Consider the following 23,821-nt stretch of genomic DNA (forward strand, 5'->3'; position numbering starts at 1 on the left):
AACATTTTAAAATGTAAAACCAGCATAAATACCACTGTATAATAAAACTTACCATTAGTAACATTTGCTACATAGCAGTTTAATATTAATCCCATATTTTCCATATAATACTTGGAAGCTGTTCACAGGCTCAAACAGTATTAGGCTCAGTATTTCACTAACTGACCTAATGCTATGGCCCAGGAAAAAACAATAATTGCACTAAGGGAGGTCAACTTATTCCAGAGAAAGGCTTACACGAAACAACCATAATTCAAAGGACTGAGGAATTATCAGAAAGAATTTCCCAGCAGAAACTGGTAAAATAGATGTGGGCAAATCACACTTTCAAGTTTGACAGTACCTGTAGAACTTTGCTTAATTCCTTCCTTGTTGGTATACCTTTTATTAATAAACTAGTTATTAACTGTTTATGTTTATAAGCTGCTTAATAAACTACTTTACGGCTTCCCTGGTGGTGCAGTGGTTGAGAGTCCGCCTGCCGATGCAGGGGACACGGATTCGTGCCCTGGTCCGGGAAGATCCCATGTGCCGCGGAGTGGCTGGGCTCGTCAGCCATGGCCGCTGAGCCTGCGCGTCCGGAGACTGTGCTCCGCAACAGGAGAGGCCACAACAGTGAGAGGCCCGCCTACCGCAATAAATAAATAAATAAATAAATAAATAAACAAACTACTTTAACCCACTATTATCCAAATACAGAGACCAGCTGCCCCTTCAAATCACCATTTGGGGCAGGGCCAGGGTTCTAAAAGGGGTTTCTTGACAAATACCCACTTCTTGCTAACTCTGTTCTTACCCAATTTCCCAGTTCTCTTTTTCTCTTTCTGTGTGTGTGTGTGTGTGTGTGTGTGTGTGTGTGTGTGTGTGTGTAACATCCCACTCTATTCACTACCTGCCCTGCCCCAACCCAAGGATGATACTGACCTTCCACTCCCAAGATTAGACTAATTGTTGAGAACTAGAAATGGCACTTCTGATCAGTCACTTTTAAGAAAACACATGTTATACTAGAAAAACTGGCACATTATTTGAGGATTAAAAAAAATCTATTTAGATCTTAACTTCATGCTAAAAAACAAAATAAATTTCAGATAAATCAAAGAGTTAAATGTAAGAAATCAAAACAAAGAGACAGATGCAGGTGAATTTCCACATGACTCCCAGGAAGAGAAGGACTTTCTAAGCGTCAAAACAATTACAGAAATAACAAAGGAAAGTACTGACACAGTTTGACTATGGTAGAAGCTCTCCTAATCAACCTCTACTTAACCAATTTCACAGACTGACCCATTCACCAGCCACTGTGTAGAAACCTAATGAATGCCCACAGCACGGTGATTGCTCAAGGCCAACAGGCTACTGTGTGGTACACCTGCCTATGAGCTCTACAAATTAAGTTGCCTACTTACCAAGAGTTATTTATGTGTTCCTCTTTATGCTAGTTGTGTACCTGTTAGTATAATTCTTAATTATATGTCACATCCATTGGAGGTGAGTGCAAAAAGAGAGGAACAGGCTATAAAGACCAGATAAAGGTGATGCTGAATTAAATGTGGGTGACAAACCTGCAAGACTGTGGGGGGGGATCTGTAAAATACCTGAAAGGATTCTGCATCGATTACAGCTCATTAAGGCATCACTCCACTTTAAAGAATCTAAAACTAGAAATCACTGATGATGAATTTTGGATGAGATGTAAAAAAGAAATATATAGCAGATTTTTAATCAGACTCATATCCAAAGAAAAGCAGCCCAAGATAAAAGAATTAGCTGCTTAATGTATATTCTGAAGCTTTAATGTTGAAGACACATAAACTTTTTTAGGATACCCCTTCCTATTAAGCAGACCAGCTATGAGATCTAATCACACCAAATAAAGAGGCTTCTTGTGTATGACTGTCAGTTTCCACACACCCAAACTCATCAGAAACAGAATGAAAAACTAAACTTGAAAAATATTTGAGAGACAATGGACATATATACACTATCAAATGTAAAACAGATAGCTGATAGCTAGTGGGAAGCAGCCACGTAGCACAGGGAGATCAGCTCGGTGCTTTGTGACCACCTAGAGGGGTGGGATAGGGAGGGTGGAAGGGAGATGCAAGAGGGAGGAGATATGGGGATATATGTATATGTATAGCTGATTCACTTTGTTATAAAGCAGAAACTAACACACCATTGTAAAGCAATTATACGCCAATAAAGATGTTAAAAAAAGGAAAGAAAATGATATAGGTTAATATGTTTGATATATAAAGTTTAGATAAATTAGCAAGAACACTAGGCAACTAATAGGAAAATGGGGGGAAAACCCAAATGGCCAATTTATAGAAGGAATACAAAAAATTAAACATGAGGAAAATGAATGCTTTCATTGGTTATCAAAAAGACAAAATAGTTCAATGAGATAACATTTTTGCCCATCAGGTCAATAAAACTTAAGCAATTAGCATGTTCAATGTTGCCAAATGCACAATGCAACAGTTAGGGATACCATTTGCTGCTAAAAGAAGACATTCTGGTAGAACCCTTCCAGAAATCAATCAGGCAACCTATGTCAAGAGGCTTAAAAAATGTCTCTATCCTTTGACCAGGCAATTATATTTCTACAAGCCATTCTTAGAAAATAATCAGAAATCTGAATAAAGCTTTGGCAATAAGATACTCTTCAAAGTGTTATTTATTATAATATTTTAAAATTTGAGAAAAAACCTTTCAACAAAAATTACTGTGTCAGGCACTAAAGATGAACTGGAAAAAAAAACAGTCCCAGCCCTCTTTGAGTTTAGAGCCTCTTGGCAAACAGAAACAAATTAAACAAGTAATTATCTCAAGTCCAACAACAGGGGAATTATCAAGTAAATACGAGACATCCAAATGATGAGATGATACACAGCCATCAGAAATTATTTATAATGAATTATCAAGGACATGAAGAAGTACTTATACTAAAGGAAAAGCTATCAAATTATAAATGGGTATAAAAATATATTGAAAATCTAAGAAGGGGAGCAGGACTTCTGATGGCAGGTACTAGCAATGCTAGGTACAAGCGGGGTCTGTGGCATTTTAACTTGGGGCTGCTTCCATTACCCCCACTACAACCTGTGGCATTGTAGCTCTGGGGACACTGACACTGCCATTAAGGGAGCTGACCTGATTTGGAGCTCCAACGGAAAGTCCCAAGCCTGCAGCATTGTCGAAAACAATAGGGATCATTAGCAAACAAACATCACAGCTGCCTAAGCCTAGAATACTGGTTGGGGCAAATGAGACCTCAACCAAATACGTAAAACGGAGCTCTGGAGAATGAGACAACCATATGGGGCTTAAAGCTCTGACATATTCTTGGGGTTCTGGAAGGTTGGATGCATGTGAGGCCTTGCACTAGATGCACTGTGGACAAGGAATAAGCAAGGATCAAGGAAAGAGGAGAGCTTCCCAGCTTATCTACCAGAAGGATTTCACTGTTCAGTTTGAATTTCTGTACAAGAAGAAAGTAAAAGCCAAGGCAAACTGGTACACTGCCTGAACTTTGAAGGCGTGGACTGGGGCACACATTCAAAGTCCATGCATCTAATAACCCTACTATACTCCAGACATTATATAAGTGCTAGAGATATAAAGTCTCTGGTTCCTGCCTTTGAGAAGCTCATATTCTAATCATGGAACCAGGTGTCCAAGAAGTAATTAGAAATCTAAGAAAAAGAGGGTTTCAAGGGACAGAGTGGCTTTTGATTAAACATGGCTAACTGAATATAAGCATCTGTCTACCTCCCTTCAGAAGCCATGAGAGTGAAGAATTAGGAAAGATATAAACCAACAAGGTCGAGAAATTGGGAGAGAATCTGACAGTAAAAGAGAGAGGTCCACAAAATTTTAGATGAAAAGCCTTTGAAAAAGAGGTAACTGACTTGGTTGTATCTTTCTTCTTTCTACCAAGTACCTCCAGTGGGGCCATCTAAAGTGAAGCAAGTAATACGCTAGTCCATTCCTGAGGGCCTTAGAAAAGCAGAAGGTAAAAGTTCAAGAATTGACGCTTCCATGGACATCTGAAGGAAAGAGGAATTTAATTTTTCAAAAAAAGGGAGGGAGGGAATCCTTTAAAAGAGCAGTAAGATTCTCAGATTCTTTCACCTCAACCAGAGCATCAGGCAACTGCCTTTTCTCCACACAACAGAAGATTTTCTGGAGAGGCTGAACCAGAGTCCCCAAACTCAGGAACACCGGCCATAACTGAGAACAGAAATGGGATGCTTTACTGAAAACAAGAAGTAAAAATCTGCAAGCCAATGGTGAAAGATCCAGCCCTTTCCAGACTGGGCTTCTGAATACTAGATTCGAGCTTATTACACCCAAATCCCCTCCCACAAGAGATTCAAGGAGTCCTAAGTAGAAAAACTGACTGGCTTAAGGAAAAAAAAACTTCAGTTAGTTCCTCATAAATACCCAGGTTTCCCCCAGTCATACCACAGGGAAGCCCATCAGTCAACAAGCCCCACTCATGTACACTGAGTTTCCAGTCAACTATTCCATAACAGAAACAACCTCCTCTACTAGCTTGAGGGATACCTCTAACATGAAAGATACCAAGACTAAGAAATGGGAAAAGAAACTCAGTAAAAAACAGACAAGATGAGGAAGATATAATTCACATATCATGAAGTTCACCCTTTTAAAGCATACAATTCAGTTTTTAGTATATTCACAAAGATGTGTCTCGATCAGTAAGCACTATCTAATTACAGAACATTTTAATAATCTCAGAAAGAAACTCCACACCCATTAGCAGTCACTCCCCATCCTCTCCCTCCCCCTCAGCCCCTGGCAACCACTAATCCAGTTTCTGTCTCCACAGATTTGCCCATTCTGGACATTTCATATAAATGAAATCATACAATATGTGGTCTTTTCCGTCTGGCTTCTTTCACTTAGCATAATGTTTTCAAGGTTCATCCTTATGGTAGCACATATCAGCAGCTCATTTCTTATTTCTTTTATGGCTGAATAATATTCCACTGTGTACAACTACCACATTTATCCATTCATCAGTCAATGAACATCTGGGTTGTTTCCACCTTTTGGCTATTATGAATAATGCTGCTATGGACATTGATGTACAAGTTTTTGTGTGAATGTATGTTTTCAATTTTCCTTGGTATATATCTAAGAGTGGAATTCTGGGTTGTAGAACCTATATTTAACTTTCTGAGGAACTGCAAGAGTGTTTTCCACAGTGGCTGCACCATTTTACATTTCCATCAGCAAATGTATGAGAGATCCAATTTCTCCACATCCTCACCAACATTTGTTATTGTCTGTCTTTCTGATTCTAGCCATCCTAGTGCATGTTTAGTCTCACTGTGGTTTAAGTTAAGTCTCATTAAGTCAAGTCTTATTGTGTTAAGTCTCACTGTGGTTTTGTTTTGCACTTCCCTAATGACTAACGATGTTGAGCACCTTTTCATGTTTATGGGCCATTTGTAAATCTTCTTTGGAGAAATGTCTAATCAATGAATTTTAAATTTTATTTAACTTTAAATAGCCACATCTGGCCAGTGGCTAGAGTATTAGGCAGATGGCAGAATTTAGCATCTGGTCCCTTACCTTTGCTCAAGGTCAGGTGGGACTGCCTAGGTGACTGAAGGTCAATCCCAGCTTCATACCTCAATCTGGATGCCCCAGATGGAACTAGGAGTGAGGCAGCAAGGAGGGAGGAAAGGGAAATTGGTGCAATACCTGGAAGGAGGACGTACTTGGCACAGAGCCTGGCTCTCAAAACTTACTGTTGATGATGAAAGCAACTCATATTTACTGAGCACTTGCAAGGTGCCAGGAACTGTGCTTTATACCCACTGTCTCATTTAGTCGTTAAAACAATCCTATCAGGTAGATTCTACTGTATCCATTTTACAAATGAGGAAGCAGTTTTAGACAGATCAGGTAAGCAAGTATTAGTAATTTTACTCACCATAAAATTCTCCATTCCATTTCAACCTTAGAAATGTCTTTTCTTCATCTAGTTTAATTATAACAACGATCTGACAGCTCTCAATAGGGAAGCTAAGTGTTATTCAGGATTCCATCATTATGTTCAGCATATACTGTACAATTCTATATCTGCTAACCTATCCCAAAGGGACATTATGAGAATTAGATGGTTTTTGAAGCAGCAAAATATTAGCACTAAATGAAAATCTGAACTCCTGACTTCGTGCATTAATGGGTCAGATTTTATCTTTTCTAATGTGTTCGGCTATGTCCTCCCCTTCTTTGAACTGGTTCAACAACTATATAATGAACATTGACTATGTGCCAGATGCTGTCCTAGGTGTAGAGATACAGCACTGGCTATGACAGCCGTGAATCCTGACCTAATGAAGCTTAAAAGATATATTAAAGAAATATATGGTTTTAAAAGTATACAAGCTTCCATAAGTTTATGTCACATGGAGGCCTTGTTGCAGTGTCTATTTCATAATGAACCTTATTCCTGCAGCATAAGTACCCTTAAATGACACTCTCTGCCTACTAAGAAATTCTGAGTCTGAACATTATAGCCTTTAAAATGGCTTAAAATCCACACATTTGGCAGAACTACGGCAGTTGCTTCTAGCACCCAGCTCCCAAGCACGGCCAGCTGCCAAGGAACAAAAGGAATTATTAAAGCTTACCTTCAGCTCCTCAGGGCTGTCCGAGACTCTTATGCACACCAAGGGAGAACAACACAGCCAGAGTCACCAGAGCACTTCTCTTGCCTAAAGTGTGGCGTGATTTCCCAAGCTTTCATCACCACCCACCCCTGACCCCTATTTCAGGTAGATAAAACAGAAATGATGAGGTTGTTCAGATGATTCGTGTGGGTGGCTATTGTGCTGACTGGGACAATAAGGCTGCAGAACACTGCTCCCGTTTAAAGAGTTCACATTTTATTCATCACTATAAATAACAATTTAGGTTTTAAAACACTGCATTTCCACACTACATTGTACAAAACAGTAAAGCTCAAGTTCTCCTGTACATGGGTTGCTTTTGACAATAGACCTAAGTAGCCACACTCTGAGGGCTGGCCGTGCCTGACCCTCTCTCCTTGTACCTTGCCTCTGCGATGAGTAAAGCAGGGCAAAAGATATGAATTAACTTGAATGGGAAAGCCTAAATGAAAGGTCTAACTCAATCATTTCCAGTCTCAAGCTCACTATTTCCTATGTCTTACCCAGCATCCCCTACCAAAGTAGTCAACCCAAGTTGACTGAAAGAAATCACGGACCCAAGAAACTCACCAATAATACAGCTCAGAATCATTCAGCCAACTCATGTTTCCTGACTTAAAACATCAATCACGTACAACCAGGGAGTCACAGCTGCAAAATCAATACTTTTGCCTGATCTTACTAAAAGAACTAATGGAGACTGGGAGAAGGCCCCTCCCCCTTTTTTTCACTTCCTTCAGTGGTGTGGGTAGTGAGAAAGATTCCAAGTGCATCAGTAAGAACAACACTGAAATTCAGTTCTTGTATTTTATATGACACTGACCACCAATTACCTTAAAGCCTGAGAGTAAGTACAAAAGAATACTGAGGGTGCATTATGATAGTCCAACTAAGGATAGAAATAGCCATCATTGGTTATGGGAAGACTAATGAAAACTCACCCAGTAAACATCCTAAGATTACCCACAACATTCATTATCTATGTGCTCATAAACATCCTTGTGAGGTACAAGTGACTAAAGCACTCCAGGCCAAGGATAAAAATTTTCCAGATGCGATGGTGCTATTTCAGTGGCTTAGAGTATACCATACAGCTCCCATGAATACCTAAACTTAGCATTCACAAAGTGGGTTTTCTCTTGGGGAAGTAAAAAGGCAGCAAGAATTGGGAGAAATGAAGACTATAGTAGATAATTAAGTTAGGTTACACTAGAGTACAGCAAAACCAAGGACATACCAGTGCAAAATCAGTGAGGAAATGTCACAGAATTGTTAAACAGGCTACCACTAATACCAAACATAGAAGGAAAGGGCACAGTAGTATATTATTTTCATTCACAAGTCTCTAGTCACTGAGTAATAATTTGATATCAGAGAGCAATGGGTTTATAGAAATAATAGGGTCAGGTGTAAAGGCAAAAAAAATAGCTGTTTGCCTATTGATTTCAGATATTTGTAGTTCAGTGTTATGGGCAAGAAAACAGTACGACTAAGGCTTCAACTTGGGCAGGGATCAGCAAACTTTTTGTGTTAAAGGCCAGAAAGTAAATATTTTAGGCTTTGCAGACCATATGGTCTCTGCTACAACTACTCAACTCTGCCCTTGTAGTGTGAAAGCAGCCACAGACATTATTTAAATGAATGAGTGTGACTGTATTCCAGAAAAATTTTATTTACAAAAGCAGACAGTGGGCCGATTTGGCCCATGGGCCATAGTTTATTGAGCTCTGATCTAGAGTTCTAAATCAATGGTTCTCTAACTTTAGTGGGCCTCAGAATCCCTTGGAGAACTGTTAAAATGGAGATTGCTGGGCCCCACCCCCAGAGCTTCTGATCTATAGGCTGGGGCCCGAGAATCTGCACTTCTAACAAATTCCCACATGATACTGCTTTTGCTGCTCAGGGTGAGGACCACACTTTGAGAACCACTGCTGTGGACCTCACTACTAAACAGGGAGTTCAACATTTTAAGTAGCTGCTGAAGTTCACACCAGATTGGCCACAAAAATTTGTCACTTGTAGTAAGTTCCAAACTTCAAAGCTCAAATAAAATTAAGTAATTTAAAGAAAAGCAACGGGAAACACACTAGTCAGGATTTTTTTCTTCACTTTGACTTCAGTGTAAACATTACCCCATCGGTAAAATACACACAATTCTTCCTCAAATCTCTTTATTCAACATTTTTCACCCAACACGTTCTAAGTCCTATAAAGATTTGAGAAGTATTAAGCTCTAGAAATCAAACAAGAAAATAAAATCAGTTTTAAAGACAATGGTAAATGACTCTTGCAAAATCAAAAAATATTTGACAAAGCCCATTTCTAATTAGAAGTGCCTCATTTCAAAATAATACATGTAAGGTAGTTTAAGACTTTTGAAGAATTGTGTCATTTTATGTTCATAAGGATCAAATGAGGTAGATAATATAGCCTTTACTAACCTTCTTTTACAAGATGAAGAAACTGAGAAAACAAACCAAATGCTGATTTGTCACAATTAAAATTTTTTCCTTAAAATACTATTCTTCCTAGTAAGTTTTAAACTGCACTAAACAAATCCAACTTGTACATGTCTTTCCAGGACTATGTCTATGAATGTGTCTTCAAGGGGAAAAATATCATTCTTATAAGATCTTCAAGCCATATTCACATTCATGGGGCTAATGCTGAAGCCATCCAGGCAAGTCTAACCAAGAAGTCTGAACCTTAATCAGATGGCAATTTAAAGCACGCTCTACCTTTAGGGCAAGTGGGTCACAGATTATGGAAGTGTAGTGATCCCTTCCCAGCAGTACAACAGAAACACTCAGCAATGGGAGAAATACTATTAATGGAGATAATCCAAAAAGTAGAGCAGCAAGCCTAGAATCTCCCTCTCCAGATTCCCAAGCTCTTTCTGCAACAGTGATAATGTATTCATTTAAACAGATATTTACACAAATCATTTTTACATCCATTTTAAGAGGGAAATGTTTTTAAAAAAGAAAGAAAAAAAGGAAAGAAATATAATCTACAATACGTATGGTCAGTAGACGTTTTCTCCATTCTTATTAGCATGGTTTTAAAAGTATTACATATGTTGATTATAATGTGAGATAATTACATTCTCACTTTAACCTGTGATCTGAATACTCCCGTAACAATTTTTTTTAATTTACACGAAATATAATTAAAGAAAGTCCTTAGTGAAAACGCCTTCTTATTTGTTTTACAAGTATCTATTTTACAAGTGACTAAAGAAAAAATTATTAAAGATAATCTCAAATTCAATGCCAGATATTACTGCTGGGACAAAAATCCAGTTAAGACAATATTAAACCTAAGAAGACCAGTAAAGATTCTACATAAATAAAAGCTCACCATTCTGCTTCTGAACTAATGGCTCAGATGGAATTCAGCAAAAACTTCTAACCTAAATAACGTAATATAAGTAATACTGTCCACAGATTATCATAGGAAGAGATGCCTTTTACTGTCCTCTGAAGCCAACCTAAGAAGTATTTTCATCAAAGTAAGTAGTCTAAATAGATTCCAACATGATCATTCTTCCACTTGACAATGTAACATGATCTAGTAGATGAAATGCTGTTCTGTAAATGTAGGTAATTTAGATTCAGTGCCCAATCGTATCGGAGACTACAACTTTAGAATCTTTCCACCTCATTTTGCTTGTGTTTAAGAGGTGGACACTGCTGCCTTAATAAAATTTTGGGAAGTTACATAAAAGAACACTATAATATCCATAAATCCTATATATGGCTGTTTCCTAAATATATATTCTGGGATTCTCCTTGTCTCAGTTTTGAAATTTCACATTATGAACAGTTAATTCACCTTTCATATATCCAAATGCAAAGACAAAAGCTGATACAAAATTCCCTCTTTTAACATAATCTTTGGAGCTTTTCTTAACACTGCAAAATTAGAACAGTCTTGCAAACAAATTATGTAAATCTATAAGCTCAAAGAATGCTATCTTTCCTATGTACATAAGAGGCAATGACAGTTTTTTTAAGCCACAAAGCACTCTAAATAGTGTACGTTTACTACCACAAAATGTATTGAGTGAAATGAATTTCAGATACAAAATAGAATTTGAAGTTTTATTTACACTACACACCCTAATCCCAAATAATGACTCTAGCAAGGGCTCTTGGTGAAGTCATAAAATCTACATGGATGGCACATCACAACTTTCCAATTAGGGATGGAGATTTAGCTAATGTTTCCCCTAACTTTATTAAAGCTAATATTTTAAAAAATCTTCCATTTCTGACAATTTCTAGTATGTTCTCAACTCTGCTTTCATCCATTCTACAGGCAATAAGCAAGAATGAAGGAAACAGTTTTTTTCAGGCACTCCACATTTATATACTGCCTCCAGTCAGACAATCTTAGAAGAATTTTAATGGGTTTCTTCCCCTTTAACCAAGGATCAAAAAGAGAATCCAAAAGCAGTAAAAACAAACAAAACAAACAAAAAACCCTAAATGTACAGTACTTCCCCATTTAACAGTGAAAACAGTTCGATGGACCAGTCTTAATATCTTTATATTTTGGTAGAAACAATCTACCTACTATGGGGCTACTGAGACCACTGAAAGAACAACCCAACCTTGAGGGTAAACAAGAATGGGAACTGGGGCTTCCCTGGTGGCGCAGTGGTTGAGAGTCCGCCTGCCGATGCAGGGGACACGGGTTCGTGCCCCGGTCCAGGAAGATCCCACATGCTGCGGAGCGGCTAGGCCCGTGAGCCATGGCCGCTGAGCCTGTGCTCCGCAACGGGAGAGGCCACAACAGTGAGAGGTCCGCATACCACAAAAAAAAAAAAAAAAAAAAAAAAAGAATGGGAACGGGACAGTCAGCTCCAGTTTCATTTTTAATCTACAACAGGATCAGCAAACTACAGGCCAAGGGCCAAATCTAGCCCACCACTTATTTTTGTAAATAAAGTTTTATTGGAACACAGCCACACATTTGTTTTCACATGGTTGTCTTCACACTACAACGGCAGAGTAGCTGTGACAGACTTGCAGCTCGTCAAGCCTAAAGCATTTACTATCTGGTAGTTTACAGATAGTTTGCCAACCCTTGTTCTACAACATCTAAAATTGTTGAAAATCAGTATAAATATGTCCGTGAGATAAAAGGTTGACCAACAACCCATAAAATTTGCTTTATGTCACAGTGTGTAGAACAGACTCTGTAGGCAAGCTGTGACAGTACTCCCCTGATTAAAAAGCATCTAACTGGGCTTCCCTGGTGGTGCAGTAGTTAAGAATCCACCTGCCAATGTAGGGGACACGGGTTCGAGCCCTGGTCCAGGAGGATCCCATGTGCTGCAGAGCAGCTAGGCCCGTGCACCACAACTGCTGAGCCTGCACTCTAGAGCCCACGAGCCACAACTACTGAAGCCCTCGCACCTAGAGCCCATGCTCCGCAACAAGAGAAGCCAGCTCAATGGGAAGCCTGCGCACCACAACAAAGAGTAGCCCCCACTCGCCACAACTGGAGAAAGCCCGCGTGCAGCAACGAAGACCCAATACAGCCAAAAATAAAAACAAATAAATAAATTAATTTTTTTTAAAAAGCATTCTAACCCTCACAGACTGCTGGTGGGAATGTAAAATGGTACAGACACTTTGGAAAACAGTTTGGCGTTCCTCAAAAAGTCAAAGCGAGTTACCATTTGACCCAGCAATTCCACTCCTAAGTATAAACCCAAGAGAAATAAAAACAAAACTTGTACGTGAATGCCCATAGCAGGATTAATTATAATAGCCAAAAGATGTAAACCACCCAAATGGCCCATCAATTGACAAATGGATCAACAAATGTGGTCTAGCCACACAACAGGATATTATTGGGCCTTAAAAAAGGAATGAAGTGCTGATACATCTACAACCTGGATGAACCTTGAAAATATTATGCTTAGAAAAAGAAGCCAGTCACAAAAGACATGTTGTATGATTCCATTTGCATGAAATGTCCAGAATAGGTACATCTGCGGAGACAGAAAATAGATTAGTCATTACCTGGGGTAGGGAAGGATGGGGAGTAAGAGTTAAAATATACAGGGTTTCTTTCGGGGGTAATGAGAATGTTCAAAAATTTACTATGGTCACCATGCACAACCCTGTGACTATACTAAAAACCACTGAATTGTACACTTTAAACGGGTGAACTGTACGGTATGTGAATTATATCTCAAAAAGGTGTTACCCAAAACAAGGCGTTCTACTAATCTGCTGAAACATCTAAAATCAGAATATTAGAGTGTTATATGTAGGAAGACCTCTTAAAAGACAACCAGTCTCTGCTTATATAAATGACAAGCAGTGTAACAGTACTGAAGAGCAGGCACTTAGACCACGTATACTCAGGTGCAAATCCCCACATTGTCACTATTATTGCCACTTTGCCCAGGGCAAGTTACTAATCTCTTTATTCCTCACTTTCCTCATCTGTAAAATGGGGAGGGAGGTGACTGCCTCAAAAGGAAGGTCTGTGGCCAAAGTTAAATTAGAAAAATATAAAGAATTTAACACCATGTCCATCACATAATGAGCACTCAAACCACAGGATCTGAGAACAACAACAAATTCCTAAAGTTGTCCCTGAAAACTTTAGCTTTATACTTATTGTTTGAATTTTTTATGTTACCTGTGTCACTAAAACTAAAATAGGAGCTGTGAACCTAAAACTGCTCTAAAGAATAAGGATTATTAATTTAAAAAATAAAATAGGGTGAACATTTTCAAAAACTTTAAGATTTCTTTTATTTTCCCTACCTGTATTCCTCTACTCCCTTTTCTAAATGAGACAGGCCTAAAAAGATTAAATAAGTTACCTAGGAAACTTGAGATCATTCAAGCCCCACCTCCTTTGTAAAGATTTCCCCAATTTCCTTCTCCTACTAGGTGGTCACAGTCTCTGGATTGCTCACTTAACACACTCTCCTTCAACTCCTGACTGAGTACTTACTATGTGTCAGTTGCCAAGTTATGCTGAGGATACTAGATGAACAAGTCAGATGCGACCCTGACCTTAACAGGACTTAAGTCTAGTTAGATTAGGTTTTAACTGTTTGTCAAATTCTCTCGTGGACCGAGAGGTCCTTGAAGCCAGAGAGCTTAGGGTATTTGGTGAATAATAATGATAATGGCAATTTAAATAACAACCTTTAGACATTTTACATATACCATGTTATTCAATCCACACAACACCCCTGCAAGGTATATGCTATCACAACCATTTTACATATAAAGAAACTGAGGCTCAGAGAGGTTAACTAACTTGCCCAGGCCCACACAGCTAGAAATGAATGCATAAATGAAAAAAATGAATGAATGTTAATTAGCACCACTAACAGTTTTACACACATGGTAGAAAAGAATGTTCATTTCACCATATTATTTATGTAATAGAGCCTGTGTTTAGCACTGAGAAAGTGCACATTTGGAAATTGTTGAAACTTATCTACATAGCTGCCAAAAGTAATTTGAGTATCTCAGAGACATTCTAGAAATAAAAAATACTTATGCTGCACTTCACAATCACTAATCCATGCAAATGGCTCATGAAGCAGCCATCTTCATTCCTTCTATAAATAAGGAGAAAATGGTGACAATGTACCCAAAGGTTACCAGATCAGATCTTAGGGGGCTGCCTTACAAGCTACAAAGCACTGTGGATCCATATGTTTGGAGGAAAGTAGGTACCAAGCTGAATACAGATTCAACATAGTATATTTTGGATATTAAACTACAGAGAGAGAGAGAGAGAGAACACAATCATCTTTCCTAACTGTAAATGATTCAAATATTCAAAACAAAGATAACAAAGTTAAATAACCTATATCAAAAGAAATAAAAAAGAGAATGTGTAACAGAATACAAGAAGTTGAAATGAAATAATATGCACTTAGATACAAAGAAACTGGCTTAAGTGCACCAAAATAATTGTTTCTTATTGTGAGTGGATGTGGACAACTAAAAAAAGCCAATGAACAAATTTAGCTGTGGGGGGCGGTGATGGAGGGAAGAGGGATGTGAAAGGGGAGGAGAGTTCTACAATTATCCAACTGGGACCAGAAACCTTGAGGCAAGGAAGAATTCAGTTCCCTATAGGTGAAGGATTTAATAAAAGAACAATGGCTTGACAAATATCAAGAACTTAAAAGTATCTAAAATTTACTGTCATTTCATTAAAGGTATCCATTTAATTGAAAGTTATGCACCAAGCTTGGGAATCAAAAAGACCTAATTTTAGGAAAGCCAAATGGTTTTCCCTAAAAGCCAGCCATCAGAATCTGCAAAACACAATTCTAGTGAAAAAAAATGTACTCCTTTTTTTTTAACCCTAAATATGTTGGTGTTGAGATAGACTCACGGAGAGACAGTATGATATTACCAACATCCACAGAAATGAAGCGAGAATCTCACTTTTTAGTCACACCATGATGGAATATTAAACATTATATTCATTTTGATAGATGTTTTAAATTGCCTCTGTTATAGATAAGCCTTTTCTTGGTCCTCAATCAGTGTGCTGGCATTTTACATTATTGATCTGCCCAACCTCGAGACTTCTGTGATGTCCAGCTATCCCGATTCTTCTAACTCTGTGAGTTATACTCCAAACCACAACACCTCCCCACCACCGAGCTCCATCAACCCCCAAGAACTCACTCATTCATAGTTTAACTTCCACACAGTTGATTCCCAAATATTCACTATCATTCCAGACCTCTCCCCCAAACTCCACCCGCATATTTCCAGCAATGATCACTTAGAAATGGTCTGCACTCAATTCAAAGACAAAGTACCAATCCATATCATGGAATACTGGGCAGCAGGCTAAGGGGAGACAGAGTTAGACAGATATATAGATGGATATGGAAAGGCCATCAGATACACTATTTTCAATGTAAAATGAATATTTCAGTTTTTTTTAACAAAAAACTCCCAGAAAGGTTGTACAAAAACTGGACAATGGTTACCTCTGGAGAACAGAGCTATGGATGGTGGGAGAAAGGAGAGAGATTCACTATTTACCTTTGCATCATCTATATTTTAAAATTCATTTTATAATTTTATAAAAACTAGTTAATTAATTTTAAAAAGTAATGGGGGCTTCCCTGGTGGCGCAGTGGTTGAGGGTCCGCCTGCCGATGCAGGGGACACGGGTTCGTGCCCCAGTCTGGGAAGATCCCACATGCCACGGAGCGGCTGGGCCCGTGAGCCATGGCCACTGAGCCTGTGCGTCCGGAGCCTGTGCTCCGCAACAGGAGAGGCCACAACAGTGAGAGGCCCACATACCGCAAAAAAAAAAAAAAAGTAATGGAATATTATTAAATCTCAAAATTGGAAACATATATGAACTTTAAGTCAAAACTAGCTTCAGAAGCGAAATCTTTCCAGTATAGAAAGTCAAAGAGAGACTCTCCTACGCTGACTTGGGCTCTATAACCAATCATAGCATAACACAGTCGGCCCTCCACCGGGTTCTGTATTCGCATATTCAACCAACCGTGGATTGAAAATATTCGAAAAAAAATTCCAGAAAGTTCCAAAAAGCAAAACTTGAATTTGCCTCTCAAGCATCTACTTAAATAGAATTTACACTGTATTAGGTATTATAAGTAATCCAGAGATGACTTAAAGTATAAGAGAGGATGTGCATTAGTTACATGCAAATACTATGCCATTATATATAAGGGACTTGAGCATCCACGAATTTTGGTATTAGTGTGTGGGGGGGAGAGGGATCCTAAAACCAATCCCCTCACAGATACCAAGGAACTGGCCATCAGGGTAATTACATTTTACTCAGTTGAAAGATGGGATACCAAGATAAATGGGTGACTCTGAGAGAGAAAGGAGAGCAGGTCCTTTAGCACCTTGAACCCTGCAGTATAAATCCAATGCCATATTTGATGGTTTAGAATCTGCATTCTCAGATGCAACTAAAAAATAAAACCAAAAATGTGAGAGCTGTACACCCCATCAGCTTGTGGCTGCAGTTAGGTACCTGCTCTGCAGCAGTAACTTAGTCACTTGATTACTTAGGTGTGCAGTGTTGGCAGACAGCTGAGATGCTCACCACTCAGCAGCTGTGGTTCAGGACACAGTTTTCAGAGTCAGAGAAAACAATTTCAGTATTTTTATCACAGGATATAGGAATAACTACCCTGTGGAAACAACTCCACCCCACTCCCAACAAACACCTATCTCTGAAACCTCATTACTTCTGGTTTGGCAAGTTAGGAGTAATCAATCAACTCTTCTGTCTGTTGGGGCAGGGGAATTGGAAGGAAAAAGCTGGAGAGTAAAAGGGGTGGAGAACGTTCCAAAACAAATTATATTTTGGATGGATGGTCAAGATTCTACATTTCCATGCATAAACTTATCAGTTTGGTGGCAAACACTGGTATTTCATTAGAGAGAAAGACAAAAAGAACACAATAGATGAGACAATGAACCGTAGTATGGAACCTCTACTGAAGAGGTAAGAAATTTAACCAGAAAGTCGAACAATTAAAATTTGCAGTAAATAGGGAATTCCCCGGCAGTCCAGTGGTTAGCACTCCACGCTTCCACTGCAGCGTGCCCGAGTTCAATTGCTGGTCAGGAAACTAAGGTCCCACAAGCCGTGTGGCACGGCCAAGAAAAAAAATTTTGCAGTAAATAAACTCTGAAAATGAAGACATATGCCTTATTTTAAGGAAACTCACTGCAGCATTTTCACAACTGGAATCAACAGCAGAATGCAGCATGAAATGAATGGACTTTAGAACTGGTAGGATTCCCATGTGATCTTGGGCAAGTTACTCACCCCCCCTCTGAATCTCAGTGTTTTCTGTAAAATGAGAACAATGAAAGGAGATAACATATGTAAAATGCCTAATATTAGAAGGCATAAATGGCAACTCCCCTTACGAAGTAGGCATGTTAAGTTATAAAAAATTTTTTTTTACTTGTGGACAATCTATGTCAAAGTTCCTTTAAACTGCTTCTGCCACATTTAAAATGTGAAAACATTTACAAAAATGCAATAATTCAAGGACAATCTCAAAAAGTGAGGTACACTTGCTTCTTTAATTTATTGAGTAGAGCTGTAACTGGAGATAGCTGAAAGAATTTTCAATTTAAAGGAAATATCCAGAAACACAAGGGACATTAGAGAGATGTAGTATATGGCAGGTGAAACTGTTGCAGATACAAGGGGAAAATGGAAAGGGGTGAACTGCATGTGTCAAGGCCATAGAACACGTCAGTCATGGAAGATAAGGGAATCACAGGAAGCATTATGAAGACAATGTGCAAACCACACTTCAGGAACTCCAAGTCCTAACGCAGTCTGTAAAAAGCGTACGTGAAGATACTCTGAGAAGGTTGTGCACAGGCAGAAAAGCAACTGAGTGGCTCAGTTCCCTCCAAAGTGGTCCCGGAATCAAACTCCATCATCAGGAATCAACACTGCTTACCTCCTCCCAGTAAGGCCTGCCCCACAGCTTGGATCTTCCTGGGGCACCAGCACTTTAGCTGGTGACTGTGTTTCTTTTCCCTTGTTACATGACTGTCACTCTGATCAAGCACTTCTTTCGTGGAACATATACTCATTTCTGGAAAAATCTTGGTTCCTTCAGGCTCACACTTGACCTTTTCCTAACATTAAAAACTCGTTTACCTGGGGCTTTCCCTGGTGGCGCAGTGGTTGAGAGTCCGCCTGCCGATGCAGGGGACACGGGTTCGTGCCCCAGTCCAGGAAGATCCCACGTGCCGCGGAGCGGCTGGGCCCGTGAGCCATGGCCGCTGGGCCTGCGCATCCGGAGCCTGTGCTCCGCAACGGGAGAGGCCACAGCAGTGAGAGGCCCGCGTACCGCAAAAAAAAAAAAAACTCATTTACCTACCATGTCTAGCTAACATTCCCAGGTAAGGTGTTCCAACATGATGTAACACTCCCCCCTGTGGTACTAGAAACCCAAATCACTGGGCAAATCAATATATGTGAAAGCCATAGTAATTGGGACAAATTAGCAAAGCTGAATTTTTCTCTATGCTAAATTATATATTTTACATATTATTAATCTGGTATTTACATAAAGGCTGCATTTAACTCAGTTCTCTGGCAAACAGCATTACTGGAATTGCAAGTATGAGATTTAAAGTATATAAGCAACTTAACTATACCCTTTTAATAGAGTGTATGTCCAAACACAATCCATACTAAACTGATAGATTTCTTAATATTGAATTAAGTCGTTATAGTAGACAGCTATCATCAACTGTTATTGAAGCAATCCTTGTTCTGATTGTCATCAGACAATCACCATATTAGCATTAGATGAGTGTCATAAATCAATGTGAATCTTAAAAGACCCAAAAAAATTAAAGCCAAACATAGGCTGAAACAAAATTCTTATACAATAAGACTCAGGAACACAATGTAGAGGAAAAAAAAATCCACGTCTTGGTCTTTTGGCTTCAATACTTCCCCCAAAACATTTATTCTAGTTTTTAAAAACCGTAAGCCTCTGAAAAGCCAGTCCCAAAATATTACATACATAACCTAAGTTTTAAACCAATGACTCTCAATCATAGCTGCACATGAGAATCACTTCGAGAGCGTTAAAAAAAAAAATACCAATGACCAGGACCCACTTCCAGAGATTCTGATTTCATTGCTCTGACACAAGGCCCTTGAATTGATCTTTTTAAAAGCTCCCCTGGTGATTCTAATATGCAGCCAGGTGGAGAACCACTACTTTAATACAGCCTTTTGGGACAATAATTGCTCTGAGGTTGATAAACATGCTTTTTGCCTTTTAATGAGATTTTATTAAAACTACTCAATTCATTCCATAGCTAATGAGCAACTGTTACATTGCAGGCACTGTGTTAAGAGAAAGATGTGTAAGATATATTCCCTGCCCTCAAGAAGCTCCCTGTTAGCTAGGTAGAGAGACCCATAAATAAGTAACTGTAATTAAATATGATAAGTGCTCTTGAGGTGTAAGCAAATACAGCATGCCTCACAAACTTGCATGTCATCCTTGAGCGGGGGTCATGCTGCATCATTCCAATTTTAGTTTACGTCCTACCAAAGCAGGAAAGTCAGAAGTTACAGGTTACTAAATACTGAGGCAAATATTCAGCCTACACAAGGCGAAAGTGTGCATTTTGCTACTCTCTTTCACAGAAACTGCTGTACCATGAAGGTAGGCATTTCTGTGTTTTAATTTGGATGAATCATTCTAAAATTTGCTTCATGTAATATTACTGATTATGCACTTGCCTATAAAACCATCAATTTGCAAAAGATACAGTAAATGCTTAGGACCATAAAAATTAGCTGATTACCTCTATTTGCATAATACCTTTCCTTTCCAGTAATTGCTACATTTGCTAAGACAAGAAGTTTTAGGACAATGACAGCATTGGAGATTTGTCTCAGTCTCTTCAAAGATGTTATATGGGAAAATGTCATGGAAACAATAGGCATTCAAGGACCATTTGTAAGACTTTCAAAAATAAAAAGCACAGGGGAAAAGAGTTTAAATTTTTTTAAAAAAGATATGGCATCCTCCCAATATTCATAATGGATCAGGCACCCGATTCCCTGTAAGTTAATGGATGAGTGAGTAGATAAGTAGTGAGGCAGGTGAGTGTGTGGTCAACTGATGGTAAAAAGGTGAAATCCGCTTTAAAGCACTTCAGTGAAAATTTAAACCTGTTAAGCCCTAGGGGTCAAAAACAACTTGTGATACTAATTTGTTATAAAAGAAAAATCACAATGCCAGAGAACCTGGATAGAAATCAAGCAGGTTTTCAGTACAAGTGAGGGCTTTCTGTTTAAATCCAGAGTTGGACAAATTCTGAGTTAAAATGCATGCTGTCAGAGACCCTGTAAGAAAATCTCAAGTGAATTTCAATTTCCAGATCAATATATGCTGAGACAATTTACCGGAGAAAACCTTCAACCTTTACACAGGGTGAGGAACACTATCATTACATTCTCTGCCACAAAGGCTACCTTGAATTCATTATTTCACGGAATGACATATTATAAGCGGCACTGGCCAAGTCAGATTTTGTAGGATATGAATGAGAGTTCACGTTCACAGTAGTTAAGATAGCCATAGAGGAACTATCACCTCAAAATTAGCTTGCTCCCCATCCTTATGCAGCTCTGAAGCAACAGAGGAGATGAATCTAGTCCTACCAGAGGCGTTTCCTGAAAATATTCTATCAATTATAAGTCAGCAGAATACTGACTGAGCTAATGTGACGCTGACCACTTCTTTCCAATATCCAAAGAGTCACATCATCACTCTTTCAGACCTCAAGGAATCAGAACTAGTTACTAACATTGATTCAACGATGCCTATTTTCCGTTATCACAACAGAATTAACATTTTAATCTCACATTTTCCGATTATGACTCTGCTGCCTCATTTAAATCAAATATAACTAAGACACAACAAACATCGTTCCCCCCATGCACACACACACACATAATTATTTGGGGGCTTTGGGGAAACATCTAATTTACCTTCACTGGGTGCCAAGAATGAAGAAACCAAGGAGATTTTTTTTGACATATTTGTCTCTCTAGAACTGTGCTATTCACATATGGCTGTTGAGCACTTGAAATATGGCTAATCCAAATGAGGAACTGAATTTTTCATTTTATTTAATTTTAATTTAGAAAGAGATACTTGATTCAGTTACTAGAAAACTTTTAGGTATGTTTGGAACAACTTGGGTATGTGACTCTACTTTTGCAAATGCAAATTTTATTAAACTTAAATACAGAACAAGTATTTACGATGACAATTTAGCTTAGTGTCAGAATTGAGATGTGTGGTTAGTGTAAAATACACATTGGATTTTGAAGAGTAAGTATGAAAGAAAGGATGTAAAATAGCTCACTAATGATTTCTATACTGACTACATGTTGAAGTGATAATAGTCTGGATCTATTGGGTAAAAGAAAATATTTTATTAAAATTAATTGCACCCACTTGCTTTTAATCTTTTTAATGTGGCTATTAGAAATTTTACATATATAAAATTACATATGCGGCTCACATTATATATTTTTTGGACCACTCTGCTTTAGAGCACTTCCACAACCACTTTACCAGGGCGCATTTGGATATCCTTCTTCCAGTAGACAGGCTGGTCATGTAACAATAGGGGCAAGGAGTAACACCTCCTTGTATCAACTGGGTCTGAGGAAAGTGTGTAGCAAGCTCTACCCACAATTTCACCATGTGAGGAGACACTGTAATACCCCAGCATGAAAGGAAAATAATAAAGTTATCAGCACTTAAACAAACTGAAATCCAGTACTGCAGACAACTTAAAAGAGATAGAGCCAACTGCTCTAAGGTCTTGCTATCATTTCCCAACTGCGGACCTTAAAATAGACGATAAAGCACCGCTTCCAAAAAGAGGCAAAATATTTCAATGGTAGCTATCTAGTAATCCTTAATAACTAAGCAAAAATTTCTCTTAAATCTTATCTCCTCAACTTCTAAAGCCACAGAATACACGCTGAACTAGGAAATCAACTTCAGATCGCCAGCATTTCCCTCACAAGCAAATTAGCAGGATTGTGCACTTGGAATACTGTTTGACAAGAGTGAAAAGGAGACTATTCAAAACAGATTTAAGGAATGGACAATTAGATGAGGAACTGCAGATTTAATTCTCAATCAGCACTGTGATTAATCTGATTCCCTGCTTTTCCCTAGTGTAATTATACAACACAGATGAAAGGATGAGCATTTGGACTGTCAGTTCTATATTCTGGACCAGCCCGGTGACTCAAAGCAGACGGCGCTACCACGCTAAGCACCATCCCAACAACAGTCGAGGGAAGCCTCGAACACTGATTTAACAGTCATTGCATAACGAGGCATTAAAAATTCGGAAACCCCCAACTCTTTCCACGTTGGTCTACACCAGGTGAAAAATTTGCTGAAACTGAACGCACCCCGTCTTAAATGGCCCCCTCCAATCCGGGCATGGGGTGAACACAAAGGCATCTATCTAATACCCTGCACAATAGACACACACCCCACAATTTAAAACCCTGGACGTTCTTTCTCTATCTCTCCACGGAAGCAAAGGAAATGCAAGCTGCTCTTTTCTTTAATGGTCTGTGGTACACGCAAGGTAACAATAAGCCCAACTGTTCCCAGGAAGCAACTATAAAATTGGCTCTGCCACGTCCCTATGCAACCGTCAGATAAAATGCCGACAGCAGATTTCAGCCGGCCCCACGCCTCATGGGGTGGCCAACCTCGGCTCGTCGGCCTCCACGGATCGCCGAGGAGCCCCCAGACACCCACCCCGCGGGGGGTCCAGGTACACGTCTATAAATACTCCCGGGTGAGGAGGACAAGGGAGGAGGGGGGCAGGGCAGGGGGCAGGCCCCGGGCGGGTGCGGGAGGACCCAGGCATCACTGAAATGCATTTTCCCACACTCCCGCTCCCTCGCGTGGAGACTCACTTGCCGATCACCTCGCACAGCTCGTACACATCCTCGAACAGCACGTCGTCGTCGGCCATGGTCCGGAGGGGACAGTGGCCGCAGCGTGGAGGGCTCCGAAAACGGGGGTGGGGGCGCCAAAGAGCTCAGTGCCCGGCCCCTGGCTCGCCTCCTCCCCTCAGGACCCGCGAGCCCTCGGTGCCGAGGACACTCGAGCGGGGCGGCGAGGCCCGGAGACTGCGGCGCCTTCCTTTGCGGGCGACCGCCCCGGCGCGGGCGGCAGGGCCGGGGCGCTGGAGCGAGGGCGGCCCGGGCCCGGCGCCGCCCGCCCGCCCGCTGCTCCTCGCGCTGCTCGGGCCGCGCTGCCCGGCGTGCGGATCCTCGGGGACCGCGCGGCGCCTCGCTCTCCTCTCGTCAGCCCGCGCGGGCCGCGAGGCCGCGACCGCTCCCTCGGTCGAGGCAGGCTCCGGCGCGGCGCGGGGCAGCTCGGGCTACAGGGGGGGCCGCGGCAGGACCATGGAGGGAAGATCGCCGCGGAGGGAGGTGGCGGCGGCAGATCGGCGCTGGGGACCAGGAGGCGGCGGCAGAGACGCTCCCTCCTC

General features: G+C 40.0%; 1 protein-coding gene and 1 pseudogene across 4 annotated transcripts in view; both read right to left on the reverse strand.

Moving 5' to 3' along the window:
- CASK (calcium/calmodulin dependent serine protein kinase) overlaps positions 1 to 23,475 on the reverse strand; it is a 395,420-nt gene extending 371,945 nt beyond the window's left edge. The window contains exon 1 of one of the 4 annotated variants that reach the window (XM_032619715.1): positions 23,241 to 23,438. In XM_032619715.1, the coding sequence (XP_032475606.1) occupies positions 23,241 to 23,299 (59 nt within the window). In that variant the 5' untranslated portion in view covers positions 23,300 to 23,438. Of the gene's footprint in view, positions 1 to 23,240 lie in introns of all 4 variants that reach the window. The other 3 variants (XM_032619712.1, XM_032619714.1, XM_032619713.1) reach the window with 3 other exon arrangements.
- Positions 19,737 to 19,831, reverse strand: LOC116748168 (annotated as a pseudogene).
- Positions 23,476 to 23,821: the final 346 nt, after the last annotated feature.

Source organism: Phocoena sinus, chromosome X, assembly GCF_008692025.1.
Source record: "Phocoena sinus isolate mPhoSin1 chromosome X, mPhoSin1.pri, whole genome shotgun sequence".
Lineage (NCBI taxonomy): Eukaryota > Metazoa > Chordata > Mammalia > Artiodactyla > Phocoenidae > Phocoena > Phocoena sinus.